The 24,056-nt window shown below is 41.6% G+C and overlaps 1 protein-coding gene across 6 annotated transcripts in view; it reads left to right on the plus strand.

The window, feature by feature from the left end:
• Positions 1-24,056, plus strand: part of gpam (glycerol-3-phosphate acyltransferase, mitochondrial) — an 80,111-nt gene that overhangs the window by 48,990 nt on the left and 7,065 nt on the right. For 5 of the 6 annotated variants that reach the window (XM_068052996.1, XM_068052998.1, XM_068052997.1 and 2 more), the window contains exons 6-17: positions 2,949-3,098; positions 6,596-6,695; positions 10,047-10,183; positions 11,405-11,504; positions 12,168-12,380; positions 12,995-13,108; positions 13,759-13,844; positions 15,943-16,058; positions 17,007-17,077; positions 21,247-21,511; positions 22,771-22,907; positions 23,123-23,200. In XM_068052996.1, the coding sequence (XP_067909097.1) occupies positions 2,949-3,098; positions 6,596-6,695; positions 10,047-10,183; positions 11,405-11,504; positions 12,168-12,380; positions 12,995-13,108; positions 13,759-13,844; positions 15,943-16,058; positions 17,007-17,077; positions 21,247-21,511; positions 22,771-22,907; positions 23,123-23,200 (1,567 nt within the window). The remainder of the gene's footprint in view (positions 1-2,948; positions 3,099-6,595; positions 6,696-10,046; positions 10,184-11,404; positions 11,505-12,167; positions 12,381-12,994; positions 13,109-13,758; positions 13,845-15,942; positions 16,059-17,006; positions 17,078-21,246; positions 21,512-22,770; positions 22,908-23,122; positions 23,201-24,056) is intronic. The other variant, XM_068053001.1, reaches the window with a different exon arrangement.

The following is a 24,056-nucleotide window of genomic DNA, read 5'->3' on the forward strand; positions in this document are numbered from 1 at the left end:
GGGGATGATCTGCTGAATACGGAGGTTGCTAGGGTGGAAATTGAGGACAAGGGGAACCCTATTGTGACTGTGAGAGGCAGGAGAAGGGGTGAGAGCAGAAGTGTGGGAAATAGAACGAACACAGTCGAGACAGTGTGGGGAATCCTTGGTTTAGCAAAAAGGAAGACACATCAGAAGTGCTGGTATGGAAGGTTGCTTCATCAGAACAGATAGGATGGAGATGGAGAAACTGGGAGAATGGATTGCAGTCCTTACAGGAAGCAGGGTGTGAGGTAGCTGTGGGAGTCAGTTGGCATATCGTGAATGTTTGTTATAGTAATGTCTTTTAGGGAAAGAAATCTGCTGTCCTTACCTGGTTTGGCGTACATGTGACTTCAGACCCACAGAATTGTGGCTGACTCTTAACTGCCCTCTGAAATGGCCTAGTAAGCCACTCAGTTCAAGGGCAATTAGGGATGGGCAACAAATGCTGGTCTTGCCAATGACACCCACATCTCATGAAGGAATTTGTTGATGGCCTATCCCCAGAAGTGGAGACAGATAAGTTGAGGAAGGGAAGAGTTGGCGATTGGCCATATGAAGGTGAAAGAAGGGTGGAAATTGGAAGCAAAGTTGAAGCAGTTTTCCAATTCAGGGCGAGAGCAAGAAACGGCACCGATACAGTCATCAATGTACCGGAAAAAGAGGTGAGGTAGGGGCCTGAGTAGGACTGGAACAAAGAATGTTTCACATAGCCCACAAAAAGGCAGGCATAGCTAGGGAGTCAAAGGGTATCGTATAGAATGGCGGAGCAGGCTCGAGGGGCGGAATCACCTACTCCTGCTCCTAGTTTGTATGTTCGTATGTATGTATGACAGTCCTGGAAACAATGGCATGATTTTTGGTGGTGGGATCATGGTTCTGGGGAGGTGGGGGAAAGTGTTGGAGAGTTGACGTTCAGCCTGTGCTAGGTAGAGGTCAGTTCACCAGACAACAACAGCACCACCCTTGTCAGCAGGTTTGATGACAATGTTAGGGTTGGACCTGAGAGAACAGAGTGCTGCAAGTTCTGAGGGAGATGGGTTAGAGCGAGTGAGGGAAGCAGAGAGATTGAGACGATCAATGTCAACCCAGCAGTTCTCAATGAAAAGATCGCAAGGGTAAGAGGCCAAAGGGAGGGGTCCAGGTGAAGGGAGAATACTGGAGACGGGTAAAAGGGTCTGCTATTCGGAGGGAGGACTCCTGGCCAAAAAATTAGGTGTGGAGGTGAATGTGACGGAAGAAGAGCTCAGTGTCATTGCTTTGATCCGATCGGTGGGTTAGGGGATCGTTTAACTCTGTCTATAGCATGCTTCTTCTGCTGTTGAGCATGCATGTAGTCCTGTGTTGTAGCTTCACCAGGTTGGCAGCTCATTTTTAGGTATGTCTGGTGCTGCTCCTGTCATGCTCTCTTGCATTCCTCATTGAACCAGGGTTGGCCCCCTGGCTAGATGGTAATGGTAGCGTGAGGGATGAACTGGGCCATGAGATTAAAGATTTTGGTTGAGTGCAACTCTGCTGCTGCTGATGGTCTACAGTGCCTCATGGATGCCCAGTTTTGAGCTGCCAGATCTGTTCTGAATCTGTCCCATTTAGCACGGTGGTGGTGCCATACAGCACAATGGAGGGTATCCTCAGTGTGAAGATGGGCCCTAGTCTCCACAAGGACTGTGTGGTGATCACTCCTACCAATACTGTCATGGACAGATGCATCTGCAACAGGTAAACTGATGAGAACGAGGTCAAGTAGGTTGTTCCCTTGTGTTGGTTCTGTCGTTACCTGCCACAGACCCAATCTGGTAGATATGTCCTTTAGGACTCAGCCAGCTCGGTCAGTAGCGGTGCTACTGAGCCACTCTTGGTGATGGGGATTGAAGAACCCCCATCAGAGAACATTCTGTGCCCTTGTTACTTTTAGTGCTTCTTCCAAGTGGTGTTCAACACGGAGGAGAACTGATTCATCAGCTGAGGGAAGGCAGTAGGTGGTAATCAGTAGGAGGTTCCCTTGCCCATGTTTGACCTAATGCCATGAGACTTCATGGGGTCTGGAGTCAATCGTGAGGATTCCCAGGGCTACTCCCTCCTGACTGTATATCACTGTGCCACCACCTCTGGTGGGTCTGTCCTGCTGGAGGCATTGGCTGTAAGGTATGATTTGTTGAATATGACTATGTCAGGCTATTGCTTGATTAGTCTGTAGGACAGTTTTCCCAATTTTGGCACAAGTCCCCAGCTGTTAGTGATTATTATTCAACTTTTCTGTAGCGGTTTGATACAACTGAGTGGCTAGCTAGGCCATTTCAGGGACAGTTAAGAGTCAACCACATCTCTGTGCATCCGAAATCATATGTAGGCCAGACCTGGTAAGGACAGCAGATTTCCTCTCCTAAAGAACATTAGTGAACCCATTGAGTTTTTTGCGACAATCTGGTAGTTTCATGATCGTTATTAATGAGCATTTTATTCCAGATATGTTAATTAACTTTGAACTTGTATCTCCAGAGCATTAGTCTGGGCCTCTACATTACTAATCCAGTAACATTATCACGATGTTCCCATAACACATATGTGACAATATTAGTGAATTCTGTGATCTGGAGAGTAGTTACAATGCTTGCGAAGCATGCAAGTAATCTAAATGTAGCTTTAGGTGCTTATATTTCCTGAGTCAATTGTATGCATTAAAATTTATTTTGTGGGACTTGATCGTGAGTGTTGCTGGTGCTGTATTAAAAGACAGTATACAGTATAAATTTTTTGTTTCCCTTACATTGGTATTCTTACGGATTGTCCTGACGAGTGCGAGATGAAAATCTTTGACAAAATGTCTCTATTTTCAGCAATACTAAAGATAGAAGGGTGGAGCATGGTTATTTTGAAATGTACCTTTTTAAAAAATTTATTTTTAATTTCTCTGAACTGTTGACTAGAGTGCAAAAGGCCATTGTAGAGACGGTAACTGAAAGGATGCCTGTGGAAACTCTTGCCCAGCCAGACCCCAAAGCTGTGGGTAAAGTAAAGCGTAAAGCTAGAGGAATCCTTCAGCAAATGGTGGCGAATATCTCACCTGTTGTGATCAGGTAATTGATGAGATTGTAATGAAAGCATTGTTTGCTCACTCCAATTTTATCTGTAGTAATTAACATAGATGTTTAAAAAATTGCTCAAAACTGTGTTAAATTTGGTATGTCCTGCTACATTCCATTGAAAATGCCTGTTTAGGTAGACATCTGATCTGATAAACTACACCTCTGACAATGCAATTCTTCCTCAGTACTGCACTGAAGTGCCAGTATGTATCATGTGCTGAAATCCTTGAGTGATGGCTTCAACCCATGGACTTCAGACTCAGGCAAGAGCATTACCAAGTGAGCTAAGCTGAAAGATAAGCTTTGCATTTTCAAGCTGTGAACTCTGTTGGAGTTAATGGAATTTCTTTAAACAAGAGTATGTGGAATGGAATTTCTGGGGACAAACCGGTTGCTTATCACCTCTTTGCTTTCACAGCTGTTAAACCGAAGGTAAAATGGATGCAGTACAATGCTTGTTAGTACAGTTGGTTCAGTTGTTTATTCTAATCTTGTGCTCCAGTATTGAGCTTGGCAATCCTGCAGGAATGGAATTCAAGGTCATGATTGCTCATCCAACAGGCTTGTTCTATCCTGCTGATGTTCATAAATTCATGCCATTGTTACATTGTATTTTGTTTCTTGTGTTTCTTCTTCCTCCCATTGCGCCACCATATCACTTGATACTTGGAAGGTCATTGTGATAAAAATTACATTCGCTGCACAAAATTGCAATATTGCCGACACAAGCAGAAAACAGAGTGGAACCGCTAATCCTAAATGCACTAAATTGTATACTCTTCTCATTTGTTCCCTCAGAGAAAGCAAATAGATTGATAATCAGTAACTAACTGAGAGCTTCTTATAATTTATCAGAAGTCTACTCAGAGCTCTCCTGCTGGCTTGCTGCATAAATGCATTGAAACTGGATCATTAGGAGGCCCCATATCTGATCTCTGTTTTGTGTTGAGTTAGTTGATCTCAGTCAGGACAGTAGTAGAGGGTCTCAGCTCTCCTGGGTTAAGGAAGGTTCCCACTTCACATTGCTATTCAGTGCCCCCTCCAAAAAGAATGAATGTATGCAGGTTGGGAGGGAATACAATTTGGCACAAATATGATTCTCTTCACAGTTAATTGGACAGCTGGAATCTACTCAGATAAAAGCAAAATATTGCAGATGCTGGAAATCTGAAATAAAAACAAGAAATGCTGGAAAAACTCAGCAGGTCTGGCAGCATCTGTGGAGAGAGAAACAGAGTTAACTTTTCAGGTCTGTGACCCTTCTTCAGAACTGACAGATATAAGAAATGTAAAAGATTTTAGGCTGCGTTTGCTGACAACGTCACCACTAGGTGGTGCTGCAATGGCACATGCACAAATGCAGCTTGTGCCACTAAAACGTCACAGTCTGCGACGTCAGGCAGCTGCCAGGATTAAAGATGGCGCTGCTCAAATAATTACATGATGGCAACCTAAACACATGGCAGCACACAATGGCCGGAGGGGAGGGAGGGAAGGAGCAAGCGGACCGGGGAGGAAGGGAGCGAGCGAGCCGGGGAGGGAGGGAGGGAGCGAGTGGGCCAGGGAGGGGAGGGAGCAAGCGAGCGGGCCGGTGAGGGGAGGGAGGGATGGAGGCAGGGAGCGGGCCGGTGAGGGGAGGGGAGGGAGCGAGCGGGGTGGGGAGGGAGGGAGGGAGCGAGCGAGCTGGGGAGGAAGGGAGCAGGGAGGGGAGGGAGGGATGGAGGCAGGAGCGGGCCAGGGAGGGGGCGAGCGGGCGGGAGGGTGAGCTGGCGGTTGGGGGTGTGGCAAGCGGTCGGGGGGTGGGGGCGGTGGCAGGGTGGTGTGCAGCGGTGAACAAGCGGGCCGGGGGCTGTGAGCGAGCGGGCGGGGGGGATGAGCGAGCAGACGGGCAGCGGGGGGAAGGAGGAGAGTGCACCCGCCACCAGCAGGGCTTCGGCCGCGCTCTCCCCGCATCCGCTCCCCAGACCCCCTCTCCCCCACCCCTGCTCTCTCTGGCCCGGCTCCCCCGACCATCTGCCTGCGTTGCATGATGCCATCATCTGCGCATGCGCCAACCAGTGCTGGCACTGCGGAACGCAGCGCATGCGTAGAGGGTGGGAACCAGTCTGCGCATATGCGCAGATTGGCGCAGTCGGATGATGTAAGCTGCCGGCTGCGTTGTCAGTGATCACTGTGAAGATTTTGAGCAAGTAAAGCGGGGGTGGGGCAAGAGATAACAAAATTGGTGGCGTTGATAGGATAAGGTCACAGAATAGCTGACCAGAAGGTCATGGAGTAAAGGCAAACAATATGTTAATGGTGTGCTGAAAGACAAAGCATTAGTACAGATAGGGTGTTAATGGACTGAAAACTGAACAGCCACAAGCACAAACACGAAAAAAAACAGTGGGTAGGCACAGTAAAAACAAACTGAACAAACTAAAATAAAATAAACACAAAAAATAAAAGAAAAAAGAAAAAATAACTGAAGATAAAAGTAAAATGGGGGGCCCGTCATGCCCTGAAATTATTGAGCTCAATGTTCCGGTAGGCTGTAGCGTGCCTAATTGGTAAATGAGATGCTGTTCCTCTTTTTTTTTCAGTTTGTTCAGTTTGTTTCTACTGTGCCTACCGACTGTTTTTTTCATGTTTGTGCTTGTGGCTGTTCAGTTTTCAGTCCATTAACACCCTATCTGTACTAATGCTTTGTCTTTCAGCACACCATTAACATATCGTTTGCCTTTGCTCCACGACCTTCTGGTCAGCTATTCTGTGACCTTGTCCTGTCAACACCTCTTTTGTTATTTCTTGCCCCACACCTGCTTTACTTGCTTAAAATCTTTTACATTTCTTATATCTGCCAGTTCTGAAGAAGGGTCACTGACCTGAAAGGTTAACTCTGCTTCTCTCTCCACAGATGCTGTCAGACCTGCTGAGTTTTTCCAGCACTTCTGTTTTTATGCCTGGAATCTACTGCTTGGGCCCACATAGAAAGAATGCCCACTTAGTCAAAGATTTGGAGGATAACTGGCACCATGAAATGCAGCATTAGTCAGTACATGATAGTCGAGGAAGGGGGAAATTAGGGTGATTGAAGTGGAAGAAATGTTCATCGTCGCTGGGTAAACCCTGGAACTCCCTACATAACAGCACTGGGGGAGAGCCTTCATCACACACACTGCAGTGGTTCAAGAAGGCAGCTCAGCACCACCTTCTGGACGGCAGTTAAGGATGGGCAATAAATGCCTTGTAGTGACGCATTTATCCCAAGAATGTCTTTTAAAAAAAACTTGGCCTTGGTGGATTGATATTTTTTTCTTTTGGCAGTGTTTCATTTTCACAAAGTGTTCTCCACACCCAAATCCTCCAGCAAGCTAATTTTATATCTGTTGCCATACTGAACTGTAATTGATATCCACAAGATATTTGGCTTCGGGGAGGGGTAATCCAAAGGTTAAGTTGCATCAGATAAAAGTTTGCTTAAATAACTTATCGCTTTGTTTTCTTAGACTGACAGGTTGGGTGCTGCTGAAACTGTTCAATGGCTTTTTTTGGAGCATTCAGATTCACAAAGGGCAGCTTGAAATGGTTAAAAAAGCTGCAGCAGAGGTAAGCAATTACAAATAAGCACAAACTTAATGAAGTGCAGTATCTTGGAATAGGACATTATATCTGCTTTCCTTGCTAGTTGCTAAGAGGAGAGTGAGAGTGATAATGGTGACTAATCTGTTGTGTTGGGAAACACCTGGATCATGCACGGTGCCTCCTGATGATTTGTTTGCCTTTGTTCACTGACTCTTTAGGGAATCAAGAGACATTTAGCATGTTGTTATTCAGGTATCCAATACTTTAAAACACCACAGCTACTTATTGCTCACCTGAGGGTTAACATCTCCAGAGGTATGCAGTTCAGAGGCCTGACACCAGTCATTGTGAGCAGCTTCTTTGGATTCAGCCCATGAAAATGCCAAACTTGCAGTGTGTTTCGAATTAGCTCAACTTTAACTCATCTGGTGCTTTTCCAGTGGAACTTACCAAATCTGCAAAATTGCCACCATAAGATATCACTCACAAAGTATCTGTTTACAAACTAGTAACCAGGGTTCATTTTTCCACAGTGTAAAATTAAAAAGTTGTTGTACAAATGATTGCCTTAGGTAATGATTATGGTGCTGATTGGAAGCAGTTTGCAAATGTTATTTTAGTTGCTCAGTGTGGCAGAATTATAGACACAATTGAATGGTGAGCTGAGTGGACATGCAAGTGACCCAAATACTTTTTATCTGGTGCTAATCTGAGAGAAGCCAGTGTTATAAAGTAGAGTTCTTAAGTAACTTGGAGTAATAAGAGGCTTTCTTAGAGATGAGGGAATTTCCTCAGTTTCTTTTGTGACCTTTTTATTTAAAAACTCCCTTTCTTTCTTAGTTAGGTACTTTAGTGTAGTTTCTGCTGTCAAACTTTGATTGGCACAGGAGTGGGTATGTTGCGTGAGGCTTAGGACTCCTCAGCTGCCACTCATGCTACTTTGAGATCAGCTGCCAAGTGATGTACTTGTACAACATGGAAACCAATCCTGTGCCTTACCTCCTTGCTTTCTCCACTGTGCAATACTTCCATCTAGTGGTCTAGTTGGAAATAGAAAAACTTACTTGAGGATGGAGGAGCTGGAAAGTCAGTTGATAATGATATTATAAATACTGTTCAGCCATGATCCCCCACATCCCCTCCCACTGATACAGTCTTGCTTTCTCAATATAAGGCTGCACTATTTGACTTGCGAAGCCCACTGTGTCCTATTTAAAGTTGCAGTTCGGCATGGCATCAAAGCGTTAGCTCTCTTATTTTCCTTTGTTAACTTGAAATGTTTTTGTGAAGTTTGTCAGTGAAATGCAGTTTCATTGCTGCCAAGGACAGATTCTTGCCAACCAACAGAAAACAGTGAGTGAAGGAATGTTGGCAGTTAAAATGAGCAGCGCTGCGTTTTTTTCTAGGTGGGTTGGGGGTGAATGGGGCAGTGGTCTGGGGGAGGAGAGAGAAAACAGCCAAGAAGTGCAATAAGACTGAGCAGTTTGAGTCTTTATAAAACAATCCCAATGAAGCGAATTCTTGGCAGCTCAGTAACATTGCCTGAACTTGTAGGACCTTACTATCTAACCTAATACATTCTTTTGGGCCTCCTTATCTCGAGAGACAATGGATACGCGCCTGGAGGTGGTCAGTGGTTTGTGAAGCAGCGCCTGGAGTGGCTATAAAGGCCAATTCTGGAGTGACAGGCTCTTCCACAGGTGCTGCAGAGAAATTTGTTTGTTGGGGCTGTTGCACAGTTGGCTCTCCCCTTGCGCCTCTGTCTTTTTTCCTGCCAACTACTAAGTCTCTTCGACTCGCCACAATTTAGCCCTGTCTTTATGGCTGCCCGCCAGCTCTGGCGAATGCTGGCAACTGACTCCCACGACTTGTGATCAATGTCACACGATTTCATGTCGCGTTTGCAGACGTCTTTATAACGGAGACATGGACGGCCGGTGGGTCTGATACCAGTGGCGAGCTCGCTGTACAATGTGTCTTTGGGGATCCTGCCATCTTCCATGCGGCTCACATGGCCGCATTAAGTTACCATAAAGTAAAAGAAACTGTTTTGCATTAAACCACAAAGAACAAATTCTGCTGATATTTAACTTGTAACAGTTTTTGTTTGCACATCACAAATATTTGAACCTAAGCAGATAAAATCATGGTGTAGCTGGGCCACCAATCCTTTAGGTCTCTTGGCACAGAGCAGTGTTTAATGGCAGCCAGAGATTTGTTCCATATAGATTCAGCTGTTAAATAGATTTTACATGTAATTGTGTAACAGTAATTAGGGAGTTTAATTGAAGGTGGTTAATACCCTTAAATGATGCCTGTTAATTGTAGAACATTGGACACTGGGAACGGTTTAAACTTCTAATCTAATTGAGGTATTTAAATAACATTTTAAATTGAGAACAGTGCTTGAATGGCTTGTAACCATCGTCTGAATTTCAAAAAATAAAGTAGCCTTAATCTCTCTCTCTCACACACCCTTTATTTTAAATCATGTTTATTTCATTTGCTTTTTCTTTTCTCATACTGTTGTTTTGTTGCTGACTGTAGCTTATGCATGAATTGTATAGTAATTGAGTGTTTAATTGTGGGCATTAACTGAGGATTCATTTGAGCTCCTGTATATAGGAACAGACTGCAACTGTGCTTGTTGGATTTAAAGGTGCATGTTTGTAATGTGTGCCTGTAAATAAAGGCTTGTAAGTGTGTAAAGATTAAGCTCCAGTTCTATCTTTCACACCTGGCTATCTGAAATAGGACAACATGCACCTATTGTTTGTGCTCAATTGATCACACACTCATTTCCATTTGCAGCTGATTAGTAGGATTTATCATTGTCATGTTAAGTTACATAATGATTGCACTGTAACTATTAAGAAGAATTTTACATGGAGAATAATTGACATTGAGAAGTGAGTGTAAGGGATTCATAAGATGGTAATACGCATATGAAGCCTAAGATGAAATTCTAAAACCTTGAAATCGTTCACATATGTATTTTGTTTAATGTATGTATAATGAGATTATCTGCAAGATCTTAGTTTGTTTTGATCTAGTTAGCAGTGCATGTGGTGCAAATCTCCATGCAGTTTGTGCAATGATGTCATTGAACAATTGCTACTTCTGATATTACTGCAAGGTTATGAACAAGACAATTATAAGAAAATAAGATGCACCACTAATTCTTGTAGTTATAATTTAATGGTTGATTACACAATGCAAAGAAAGGATGAATATATTGCATGAAATAGGTTTGTGTATTCAGTTTTGTTCAGCTTTCATTTGACAAGGTTTTGCCCTCTTATTGAAAGGGTCTCCCATATTCCTCAAGTAGTAGTTTATATTCCATTGATCTTATGTTTTCTGCCCTCTCTACAGCAGAATGTCCCATTGATCTTTCTGCCAGTTCACAAATCGCACATTGACTACCTGCTGCTTACTTTCATTCTGTTCTGTCATAATATCAAAGCACCACACATTGCTGCTGGAAATAATCTGAATATCCCCATTTTCAGGTGAGTCCAATGAACCCATAGACATCTCTCTTCATCTTCTCAGTTCCTGCTGAACACAAACATATCAGACCGCACATTTCTGCTGTGTGTCTCTTTGAAATTGAACAATATTTTCAGAAACTCGATGAGATACTTCCTGAAAAGTTTTGCTTACAAGATGATTTGATTGTTTCTTCTGAACTTCTTTGTTGACTGCTCCAGATAAAAAAATCTTCACACAAAGGAATTTGAAAATGTGTAATTCCCGATGGAGATAAATACTTACTTGGAAATTAAGAATATTAAGAGATATGGAAAAAGAACAAGAAATTGGAATTAAAAGGACAAAGCTGCCTCAGTTAACAAAGCAGCAGAGCAGGCTGAAAGGCCTATTCCTATTTCTTTATCCATATGTTTGGGCAGGAGAGGGCTTAGTATGAGTCCAACTCATAATGCTTTCTTAAAAATTTCCTTGGCAAGCAAAATTTTAATGATTAACAGCTGTATTTTAATTACACTAATATAGTTATGAATTGTGCATGACATTTTAAATCAAACAGCAAAGTGCAATGGATCATACATTTTGATCTCTATTATTTGGTTTGATTGATGGGATTAAATTCTTTTTTCTGTGAGGGCTGTAAGGATTTTGTGAAGTAAGTTTGAGCACTTGACTCCAATTCCTAGTTAACGTGGTTCCAGAGCCTTAGACTAACTATAATTTGTTGTAAGTTGGCAATCTTACCCAGCAAATTTAGAATGGTGTTCAGAATGGAAAATGGAACTGTCGAACAGGGGCAATAGTGTGTACACTTGAGGGTTCAGGTTAAAGTACATTGTTGGGACAGATTGTTGAGAGCTTTAGTCTGCATCTGGTTGATGCCATGTTCCCAGCATTGATTATGTACCAAATTTGTTGTGTGATTATGCATTGAAAAAAGATATTAGGTGATCAGCTGATCCACTGCTCTAGCCTGCTGACTAGTTTTAAAATGTAAAACTTTAAAAATAAAATTGCATGCAAATACACTTTATTATAATTGCCAGTAGCAATTATGAAAATGACTTTTCTGACATGGCATTGTAGAAAGGATGCTACATTAAATTAAAGTTGGAAAATTCTTCTAGTGCTTGGGAATATTCAGTTGCCTGGAATTTGGCCCAGTTAGTGCGTTTGTGCTCTGAAACGAGTGTAGCCATTCCGATTAAGGTATTTTAAGACGGTATGTATTGACTTTACAGCACACTAATAAGGAAACTAGGTGGCTTCTTCATCCGTCGAAAGTTGGATATTGGCGCAGATGGACGGAAGGATATTCTGTATAGAGCCGTCCTACGTGTGGTAAGTTTTGGTGTGAATAGTTGAGAGATTGGAAACAAATCCTTGAAGGAAGTAGCAGTGCGTATTTTCCACGGTTATGCAGCTATACTGCTAGTCTGATTTTAGTTTGATGCATTTGGGTAGTGCAAACCCATTTATGTTTAATTCACAGTGGGAACGATCTGAATTGATTTCTATTTTACTGTGTTGTATAGTTCTAATTTCTCTTCAATACAAAGTGGTTTGAGATGCATATCAGTGTGCAACTTCCTGCAGGAAATCTTTATTCCATTAATTTGTGTTTTTAGCCTTCCCATTGGGGGCAGTGCAGTTCTAACCTAATGGTAAACTGAGTTTAAGATGTTGCCTGGCAGTCCATTGGATCACTGAGAACTTTCTAAACTTGTCTTTCGACATTTTTAGTATTGGTGAGAGCCTGTACTTTTAATTTGGTGCCTTATAGGCTTCATGGGAGTGTACTTGCATTCCACTGGTCTGTGGCTGAATGCTTAGTATATCAGTAAACTGTGTTGCTGGACACAGTTCTTCAAACATGCATCAAACTAAACTAAATGTCAAAAAATGAATGATGCAAGGATTTGTTGAAGGGCCAGTCGATAGGGTACGAGTAAGTAATGGTATGACTGATTTATTTGTAATTGAGTGATATTTTCCATTTGGTAGTACATTGCGGAACTTCTCCGTCAGCGGCAATTTATGGAAATATTCGTTGAAGGCACACGGTCTCGGAGTGGTAAACCATACATGGCTATGACAGGCCTTCTTTCTATCGTGGTTGATAGCCTCTATGAAAACACTGTTACCGATGTCATGATTATTCCAGTGGGAATCTCATATGACCGGATCATTGAAGGCAATTACAACAATGAACAGCTGGTGGGTAACATTAATGCTGTTTTAAACATAGTCAAGGGTCCTCTTGCTTTCTTGGAACTGTTTTTTGTTTTGCTCTTGTGTAGACTGGAAGTGAAAACAGTTATTATCAGTTGTTTAACATAAATAGTACAGTATTGCATCAGGGTACAAAGAAACATCTGTTCCAATTGTACCACCTCATTCTTCAGTAAAATTTGACTATTAACCTTATGGAGAGGGGACAGCCAGAAAAATACCATAAAACTTGGACAACTATTTCAACATTCACGGTTAAATGTATGTTTTAGTTGACAGTGTATAGGTCTAGCTACTGTTAAGTATTCCCTGCCTGTGCTGTTGTCCTAATTTTGTAAATTGAAGATTGAGAAGTGGATGAAAGATGCTGCACCGTATCATCTGGGGTGAAATAGTTAATTTCAGGAAACAATGCATGAGCATTGATTTAACATAAAGCTTAGTGTTGAAAGATAGATAGTTATCTGGTGGACCTGGCAGTGTCCATCAGTTTTGTTTTATGACTAGCAGCTTGCAGCGTTCTTTTAAACTAAAATGGTTTAGTAGCTGTTTCAATCCTAAATTAAGTATAGCAATGCTAAAAAATGCTATTTTTCTAGGGAAAGCCCAAAAAGAAAGAGAGTCTTTGGGGTGTTGCACAAGGAGTCTTCAGGATGCTTCGCAAAAACTTTGGCTGTGTCCGAGTGGACTTCGGACAGCCGTTTTCTGTTAAGGTGAGTGACAAAACTGGAAAATCTCCTGAATTTAGCACTTAAAAATGTGACCTATTCAATATTGTTAAATCAGTCATTCCATGGAATCATTTATTCCCCCATTAACTGAAATGTATATATTCTGCTTCACTTTCGATTAATGAGTCCAAAACAGTGCAATTCTAATATGGAGTTGGCAATATAAAACAAAAAGGGGGTTGTGTAATTTGAACGAACTTAGTTAATGATGTTAGAACCCAAAGTAAGACAGAAAAAAAATCACTTTTTCATTTTCTCTGCATGGATCAGTGAGTCCTCTTAATTTTACACAATTGTGGGCCCTCTATATACCTAGAGGGAACTTCAGTGTCTCCTCCACCTGGACATTGCTTCCTGTGTCGTCTTCAACTAAGAAGGTTTCACATGTTGCTTTGAGAGTTAAGTCCTTGATGACTGTCAGACAAAAATAGGATTTGTAATTATAATTATTTTGGCATCACTTGACCATCGGCTCTTTGAAAAACAAGTGCCTCGACATTATGCTCATCAAATGTTAATGTTCGCTTAAATTCCTTTGTCCGCTATTCTAGTAGGGAAATGAACTCCTTTAAAAGGTGTCAAAATTGTGGTTAGTCAAAGTAAAAACAAAAATATAATTTTTGATACTACAGGAGTACATTGATGCTCAAAGAAACCGTCCATTGCCTGCAGCCATCTCCCTGGAGGAAATCCTTCTTCCGATTATTATCACTGACAGGTAAGATTTACTTGGTTTGTTGAAGTGAAGCCAATTGTGCACTCACATAAATTGTCGCCGATAGTCTCTGATCAACAACAAACAGTAGTCTATTGTGCAACGGTGGAAGGCGGTGGCGTAGTGGTATTGTCACTGAACTAGTAACCCAGAGACCCAGGGTATTGCTCTGGGGACATGGGTTCAAATCCCACCACAGCAGAAGGTGGAATTTGAATTCAATTAATAAATCTGGAATTAAAAAGCTAGTCTAATGATGGCCATGAAACCATTGTCGATTGTTATAAAAACCCATCTGGTTCACAAATGTCCTTTTGGGAAGGAAATCTGCTGTCCTTGCCTGGTCTGGCCTACATGTGACTCCAGACCCACAGCAATGTGGTTGACCCTTACATGCCCTCTGAAATGGCCTAGCAAGCCACTCAGTTAGGGCAATTAGGAATGGGCAATTAAATGCTGGCCTGGCCAGCGATGCCCACATGCCATGAATGAATTAAAAAAAAAACACCAAAAGAGGTGATTACGACCCACACCTTGAGCTGCACCACTGCCTCCCACACCTTCAATTACAGCAGTCTCCCACACCTTGAGTTATGACACTGCCTCCCACACCTTAAGCTGCGGCACTGCCTCCCACACCTTGATATGCGGCACTGCCTCCCACACCAACAAACTGTCTCACCTATGGAGATGTTGGCCATGTTTTTTTTAAACTGGAGGCACTTGGAGCCGGTAAAATGTTCAGGTCTGCCTCATATGAGATCAGCAAGTGTTCTTACTCCTAGTGGCCTGCACAGACTTCCATTCGCGACAGTAGAACTGTTTGCAAAAAATTTAAAAACTGCAATTTGGGTGGCACAGTGGTGCAGTGGTTAGCACCACAACCTCAGTGCTCCAGCGACCCGGGATCAGTTTTGGGTACTGCCTGTGCAGAGTTTGCAAGTTCTCCCTATGTCTGCGTGGGTTTCCGCCGGGTGCTCTGGTTTCCTCCCACAGCCAAAGACTTGCAGGTTGATAGGTAAATTGGCCATTGTAAATTGCCCCTAGTATAGGTAGGTGGTAGGAGAATGGTATGGATGTGGTAGAGAATATGGGATTAATGTAGGATTAGTATAAATGGGTGGTTGTTGGTCGGCACAGACTCGGTGGGACGAAGGGCCTGTTTCAGTGCTGTATCTCTAAATAAAAAATAAATAAATAAAGTATGTAAGTTAGCATAGTTTCAATGTAGATCCTACTGCTGCAGGAACTGTTCCGCTGGAGCTTCAGGATAGGATCCAGTAATATAAATAGCAGTTTGCCTACAGATGTTGCCTCTGAAATTGGTAGCGAATGACATCTGTTGGCACTGCTTCCACCAACAATCCAAAAAGGTTTTTCATCGAGAATTTGCTGGTACTTGCCTTTTGAAATTTTTAATGTTGCATGCTGAAGTATAGTTCCATTTCATCACTATTTTCCTTGCTATCTGCTTTGCATCTCTCCTTTCCATTCAAATCAGTACCATGTACTGACTGAGAAAGCAGTCACGGAGCCTATTCCCAGGCCTCTGCTAATGTCAATCTGTAGCCCTGCCACAAGATTTGACTTCTGTTGACTGTGTCTTTATGGTTGTTTGACTCGGATTGGGAATTGAGTTTGTGTTGAGTTACAGGTTTGAACCTGTGAACTGACCACATTGTGTCTCAGTATATGGGACCTCTATTACACACCATCACCTCACTGTCCTTTGCAGCATTAATTAATAATCTCTTTGACGGGTTTTTCAGAAATGTGCATTGTTTTGAATATTGCTCTATTCAATCTGCTTAGAAATGAATGTGCTGTTAAAACTTTACACCATCAGAGTTTCTAGAATAAATTGCTCACTAATGAAATGAAGCTGACAAGGAGCTAAAGGGAAATTTTCTATTTTAATCCAGCTTAAAGCAATCTTTCAGGTCCTTTTTTAACCATTGATAAATTTACGCATTTCAGTTGCAGACTTCGCTATACAGTATTTCTGTAATTTTCTATTTTTCTCTGTGATTATCTTATATCATGAAATAACAGTTTTATTTTATTCAATATCATCGCACTCTGTTCTGTTTTGTCCATATAGACCGGGCCTTGACTATGCCGAACCTGATCAGGTTCCAGTTATAAATTCCAGAGATTTTTCAGATGAACAATATCGGCGCCACCTGATTTCCAATGTAGCCAAGCATGCATTGTTTAGTAAGTGTAGACTTTAATCGTCTGAGCATTGAAATTTTCCTTTCAAAATATACATATGGTCTGCTTCACCTGAAACAAAAGAAGCTATTTTATGAATCAGCAATGCAAATAAAAAATGTAATTAAATGATTGGATAAAACTGCGGAACATGCTTTATTTGACAGTCCCAAATTCAACTTGAATGTGGAACTTGGTAACAGATGAAGTAGTTGATCCATTTAAGAAGAAGATAGATAAGTACACAAGGATGAATGATTAGGAGGATATCCTGATAGGGTTAGATGATAGGGCTGGAGGAGGCTCGTGTGGAGCATAAACACTGGCATAGACCAGTTGGGCTGAATGGTCTGTTTCTGTAACTTTTTATGTAATTCTGTGTAACTTATGCTGTATTAGCCGATCTCCGAGAAGTCAGCAGTGGGTATTCTATAATTGCTTTTTTTGAACAAGTGATTTATAAAATCCTTCAGGAGTTTCCTTCCTGATTTCTGTTCATTGTCTGCTACTGGAAAATATGTTGGGTAAGGACATGGGCAGGCTCAACTCATGATGCACATTTCCACCCCACAGTTGAACAGCCTGCTGGTGCACACTGTCTCAGTTCAGGCACAGGCAATTGGTTAAGGCATGAGAGAGATTGTGTTACATTCCAGCATGAGTCATTGCCTTCACGAGACGAAGGAAAAAGCTTGGAAAGAAATCAAGTTAAATTTGCAAACAGTTTGAGGGGTAATATTTGACCGCCACACTCGTCCTTCTAGTCTGCCTGGAAAAATACCCCATAGCAATCAGTTACTACTCATTCTAGTTTAGAAAGAAAATTGTAGAAAAGACTTTTAAAAAATTTAGGCATCATCAATCGTGTGTTTGCTGAATAGTGAATGAATCTTCAACACATTGTCTTGTGGCATTGTATTTATTCATCACCATTTCATTTATAAATTCCAGCTGCCAGTAGATGTTCCGCTGTGATGTCCACTCACATTGTTGCGTGTTTGCTGCTTTACAGACACAGGAAGGTGAGAGCTTTGCATTTGTGAGCCATATATTGAGGCTGGCACGTGATAGCATGGGCAAAAGATGCAACTTTTATTGAACATGTTTGTTACTTTAGAGTGCTTCGGTACAGCTGCAAAGAAAAGTTGCATTTTGAGTTTGTGGAGATGGATGACTTTAAAAATTATTTATCACGTGTTCTTTAAATTACTTGACTAAATCTTTGTCATCTCTGGCCTTGATGCATTGCATGTGGCAACAATTTACAACAGATGTGTGCATATCTTCCCATTCCCTGCTTGCCACAAGCAGCCTGCAACACAATTCTGCGGTTGCATGAAAGAAATCAGAAGGGTGCACAAAAGGCATGGGATCTAAATATTTTCCGTACACTTGCTCTGACACTTTAAAAGTGAAAATGCGACCACAATGCAGGGGCTTATTTTCTTAAAATTGATATATAGAAGTAAGTTAAAGAGCAGAATTCTAATGTATGCATCTTATTCCCATTTATAATAAAATTTGCATGCTGTATTCTTGCACCCAGTAAAATGATTGTAGGGTGCTTTATGCTTGTCAATTGGCAGCCTCTACAGACACTCCCTTTCACAATCTAGCCACAAATAGTTATTCATACATAACAAAAAAATCTCCATCAGATACCTGGAAGGCAAGTACATATTTTCCCATTTAAATTTCATATTTCTTCTTAAAAACACCAACATTGTATCAGCAGACGACTGTATAGTGTGAAGTGGGATGAAGTTTTTATTCCACAAGGATGATGGACCAAGCAGCATGTTCACAATTTGTTGAATGGTCTCCTCTAGTGCACATATGATTCTAAGTGATGGTAAGCCTGTGAACTATAGACCTGCTTCAGTTTTGGAATAAAAATCTGGTCCACTATCCAATATCCTCTAGTATTTAGTTGATTGCTTTTCAGAAAGTTAGAAGGATTTCAAAGTAGAAATTGAGGAACTCTGTTTTGAATCCTGGATGAATTAACACAGCCTAAATAACACAATGGCTCTTTGGGACCGATAAATGTAAATCACTTGGATTTCTGCTTCGCAGCATTTGCTGTGTAGAATAACTTTACTATGCTGTTACAGTGGTCCCCAGTTAAAAGGGCAAAATCATCAAAATTAGGGATCATGCTGCCCCTTCCTAATTTCATTGTATGATTCTGGTCTGGGTTGAATGCTGCCCCCAAAATAAATTGCTTGCACTCCTTGGTTGATATAGTAAGGATTGTGGGCTCCCAAGACTAGAAAGTTGTGAATTATGATTTTGGTGTAGGATGGAGCGGGTCACTTGGAGAGAACACGAGCAATGAAGAAGTTCTCAGGATGGTGGAGGAAGAGAGATCATTAGTGAATATCAAGAAAAGGTAACAAGGTCAGATTGGCCATATTGTAAGGCATGAGAACTTGCTGAAGGAGGTGATTGAAGGAAGATTAGAGGAATGTAGACCAGGAGGGAGAACGAGAATGATGATGTTAGACAACTTGAAATTGAAAATGGGAGGCTCCTAGGAGCAACTGAAGAGGAAACTGCAAGACCACGAGGTGTGGAGAAATGAAGAGGACCAGTACGTAGAAAGAGCTACAAGAGGAGGGGCAGTACTAGACCTAATCCTAGGGAATGAAACTGGACAAGTGGTAGAAGTTCAATGGGGGATCATTTCAGGGATAGTGACCAGAACTGTGAAAGATTTAAGGTAGTTATGGAAAAGGACAAAGACGGGCCAGAAATAAAGGTACTGAATTGGGGGAAGGCTGGTTTCAATCTGATAAAACAGGATCTGGCCAAAGTGGACTGGGAGCAGCTACTTTTAGGAAAGTCTACATTTGACCAGTGGAAGTCATTCAAAGAGGAAATAGTGAGGGTTCAGAGCCAACATGTACCCGTTAAGTGAAGGGGAGGACCAACAAATCCAGGGAACCCTGGATGTCAAGGGACATAGAGTATTGGATCAGGAAAAAAAAGGAGGCTAATGGCAGATTCGGAGCACTGAAAACAGCAGAGGCACTGGAGGAGTATAAAAAGTGTAGCAGGGTGCTTAAAAAAGTAATTGGGAGAGCGAAGAGGGGACATGAAAAAACATTGGCGGGCAAGATAAAGGAAAATCCTAAAGCGTTTTATAAGTATATTAAAGACAAGAGGATAACCAGGGAAAGAGTAGGGCCCATTAGGGACCAAAGCGGCAATCTGTGTGTGAAGTCGGAGGACATAGGTGAGGTTTTAAATGATTACTTTTCACCTGTTTTCACTATGGAGAAGGACAATGTAGGTGTAGAGATCAGGGAGGGGGATTGCGATATACTTGAACATATTAGCATTGAAAGGGAGGAACTATTAGATGTTTTAGCGGGCTTAAAAGTGGATAAATCCCCAGGCCCAGATGAGATGTATCCCAAGCTGTTAGGTGAGGCAAGGGAGGAGATAGCAGGGGCTCTGACACAAATTTTCAGATCCTTACTGGCCATGGGAGAGGTGCCAGAGGACTGGAGGACAGCAAATGTGGAACCATTATTCAAGAAGCGTAGCAGGGATAGACCAAATAATTACAGGCCGGTGAGTCTAACATCAGTGGTTGGGAAACTATTGGAAAAAATTATGAAGGACAGGATTAATCTCTACTTGGAGAAGCAGGGATTAATCAGGGATAGTCAGCACGGCATTGTCAGGGGGAGATCGTGTCTAACTAACTTGTTTGAATTTTTTGAGAAGGTGACTAGATGTGTAGATGAGGGTAAAGCAGTTGATGTAGCCTACATGGACTTCAGTAAGGCTTTTGACAAGGTCCCGCATGGGAGATTGGTTAAGAATGTAAGAGCCCATGGGATTCAGGGCAATTTGGCAAATTGGATCCAAAATTGGCTTAGTGGCAGGAGGCAGAGGGTGATGGTCGAGGATTGTTTTAGCGAGTGGAAGCCTGTGACCAGTGGTGTACTGCAGGGATTGGTGCTGGGACCCTTGCTGTTTGTAGTGTACATTAATGATTTAGACATGAATATAGGAGGTATGATAAGTAAGTTTGCAGATGACACAAAAATTGGTGGTGTCGTAAATAGTGAGGAGGAAGACCTTAGATTACAGGAAGATATAGATGGGTGGAGCACTGGCAAATGGAATTTAATCCTGAGAAGTGTGAGGTGATGCATTTTGGGAGGACTAACAAGGCAAGGGAATATACAATGGATGGTAGGACCCTAGGAAGTACAGAGGGACCTTGGTGTACTTGTCCATAGATCACTGAAGGCAACAACATAGGTAGATAAGGTGGTTAGGAAGGCATATGGGATACTTGCTTTTATTAGCCGAGGCATAGAATACAAGAGCAGGGAGTTTATGATGGAGCTGTATAAAATGCTGGATAGGCCACAGCTGGAGTACTGTGTACAGTTCTGGGCACCACTCTATAAGAAGGATGTGATTGCACTGGAGAGGGTGCAGAGGAGATTCACCAGGATGTTGCCTGGGCTGGAGCATTTCAGCTATGAAGAGAGGCTGAAAAGGCTAGGGTTGTTTTCCTTAGAGCAGAGAAGGCCGAGGGGGGGGACATGATTGGAGGTATACAAAATTATGAGGGTCATTGATAGGTTAGATAGGAAGAGACTTTTTCCCTTAGCGGAGGGGTTAATAACCAGGGAGCATAGATTTAAGGTAAGGGGAAGGAGGTTTAGAGGGGATTTGAGGAAAAATATTTTCACCCAGAGGTTGGTTGGAATCTGGAACGCACTGCCTGAAGTGGTGGTAGAGGCAGGAACTCTCATAACATTTAAGAAGTATTTAGATGAGCACTTGAAACGTCATAGTGTACAAGGCCATGAGCCAAGTGCTGGAAAATGGGATTACAACAGTTAGGTGCTTGATGGCCGGCACAGACACGATGGGCCGAAGGGCCTGTTTCTGTGCTGTATAACTCTACGACCTGCCCTTAGGCAGATCAGTATAACTATATGGGTTCCAAACAGTGACAGTTTGTGACATGTATATATTAACTGTTAGCATTGTATATAACCATACTCAGCGATGTGGGAGACATCCTTTGTCCATAGTTCTCATCGTTTCTCAAATGGGTAACTATAGTTGTAAAATGGGGAATGGAATCCTATCGAATGCATTTGACCAGGTTTTGACTTAATTGCAGATTTATTTTTCCTGAATCAATGCTTTTATTCAGGGCGTCCACTTATCAAAGTTGGTAGAAGATTTCTTCTGTATGAAGGAGGTGGTACTGGCTCGGGATTTTGACCTGGGCTTCTCTGGAAATTCTGAAGATGTCGTTATGCATGCGCTGCATTTACTGGGTGATTGCGTCAATGTCAGGAGTTCCCGGCGCAACAGTGAGTTCTTTATTGCTCCAACCACAACAATTCCAGCCCTATTCGAGCTGAATTTCTACAGCAATGGTATTTTCCAGGTTTTTCTCACAGAGGCAATACTTGGTAAGTGTTATGTGTCACGGTGTCAGCACTTGCACTAGGATAGCAGTTGGCTTCTTTTTCCTGTTGATTGCTACAACTTAATTTTCAGCTAAGCCACTTAGATAAATAGAATATTCAAGCCTTGTACACGCTACTAAGCAAATGATGAAATTGGAGAATCTACGGGAGTCTTAGTAATGGCATATGTGTGTTTGAAATATGAACATTTTTGAACCCAGTAGAGCATTATGGGGGTGAACTTTCATTCTGCCATTCTATACCCCACAGCATTAAAAGCACTGACACTGAAGAGTGTTAGCTATCTGTCTTGCCAATTCCCTTCATTATTTTAAACATGCCATTTAATTCATGCCTCAAGCGAAGGTTTGCAGGGCTATGAGGAAAGAGCAAAGGAGTTGGACTATTTGAATAGCTCTTTCAAAGAGCTGAATGGCGTTCTGTGCTGTAAGATTTTATGATTAACTTCTTTAGCTTTAGACAATACAAGCTAGGTTTACCCAATCTCTCATCATAGCTCAGCCCTTCATCGCAGGTATCATTCTGATCAAATGTCGCTCCAAGACCAAAAGGGTTGTGGATCCTTGGAATTCTTTACCCCAGAACGCTGTGGATGATCAGTTGGTAAATATGTTCAAGGCAAAGATCAATAGATTTTTGGATATTAAGTGATTATGGGGCTAGTGCAGGAAGATGCAATTGAGGAAGATGATCAGCCATGATTGTATTGAATGGCAGAGCAGGCTCAAAGGGCCAAATCGCCTACTACAGCTCCTATTCCTTCTATCCTTATCTTTCCTAAACTGAGCACAGTATTCCAAATGAGATATGACCAGTATGTATTCAGGAGAAACAAGGAGGAAATACTTTTTTTTCACTAGACTGTTTGAACTTGGTTGTTATTAAACTTATTCTTAGACATTTGGCATTTTTTACTTGGAATAATATATAAAAGCAGCATTGACGTCATTAGCATCAGTCCTTTCAGCGCAAAGTTTCTAATGGGTGCACTTCATAAATTTGTTTTCATGTTTTGTAGGTTTATTTGATGTAAATAAAAAGCAAACTTGACTAAGGAAAAATGAAGTAAAACATTTTTTAATTATAAGCAATACTCTTTAATAACTGCAAAAAATTTCCAAGGCAATTTAAAAGGTGAATTTTGGTCTATGCTTTTTTAGAGCTAAACACTCCTTCCTTGTAACTTGGCAGTCTCACTGTTCTGTTTCCAGTCAGTTGTTATTACTTTCACTGTATTTCAGCCTGTTCCCTCTGTGCTATTCTCAAGGAGAAGATTACAGAACCAGGCCAAACAGAGCTAACAGTTAGCCAAGAAAGACTTATTCGCACAGCTGCTAGTCTGTGCCACCTCCTTTCCAATGAAGTGACAGTAGCATTGGTAAGTGCAAAGTCAGATGCATAAGCCTTCCAATATAATTAATATCACAGAGGTTCCAATAATTTTGTCTTGATGAAAGAATTGTGCTGAGTCTGGAATAATTGGAATAGGGTGCGCAGACATAGCATTTGTAATAAGATGTGTAGATTTTGGTAGCAGTGAGAATCATTCCTAGTGAATTACATACTAATTGATCTGATCCTTTCCATTTGTAGCCTTGTCAGGCAGTGTACCAGGTTTGCCATGATGCTGTAGGAAAGTTCATTCAGTATGGCATACTGATGGTGGCAGAGGTGAGCAAACAATCTACTGAACTTTTAAACACATAAACAACTGCATTAGTGAATTCAAGCATGGTGTGAAGCGAGATAAAGTTGTATCTTACTGTACCGACCCAAATCTTTTTTGTTCTGCCAGTGGAAATTCGCTAGGAAACAATGAGGTTACATTTACAGGAAACCAGGTTGAACCACAAAAGAAAACATGCAAAATACCAAATTCCTTGGTTTCCCTTAATCCAGTAATGCATATAATTTAGTTATTTCTCTCAGCAAGTTTCTTGAAGATTTTGGCTATGGTTTTTGAATGGAACCTGTAGATTATTACTTTATCCAGAATTGATTAAAAGACTGTTCTCACTTCCTTAAAATGTTGTTTGGTGAACTCCATACCTAGAAAAAACTGCTCAAAAATCACAGCTCCCACAATGCTGTGCTAGTGGTCTCTTAATTCCAATCTGCTGCACCATAAACATTTTCAATTTTTTTCCCTGTATTTTGCAATTTAAATTTATGGCACCCTTTAAGATACAGTGTATTCTAAGTCATTCCATTGTTCAATTTATTTTAGATGTCTATAAAGTCATGATACAATATGTAGTCTTTGATTTTATTGTAGAATAAATCCCTAGTATATCTTTCTTCAGGCTTGATTTCTCTACGTCCCTTTTCATCTTGTATTAGGACATGAGGATCATTCAGTATCTGGAGTGTGGGGACAGGTCACACTAGTCAGTTGAAACTTAGCTCAACGGCCATAGATCCTTTTTGGAGCATTCAATGATAGTTCAGTTCTTGAGATGAACATACTGTTCTGTGCCAGCTTTCTGCATACACAGCTGGATATGCACTTGGCATCCTGCTGTCTGTG

The sequence above is a fragment of the Heterodontus francisci genome, chromosome 20 (assembly GCF_036365525.1).
Source record: "Heterodontus francisci isolate sHetFra1 chromosome 20, sHetFra1.hap1, whole genome shotgun sequence".
NCBI classification, from domain to species: Eukaryota; Metazoa; Chordata; class Chondrichthyes; order Heterodontiformes; family Heterodontidae; genus Heterodontus; species Heterodontus francisci.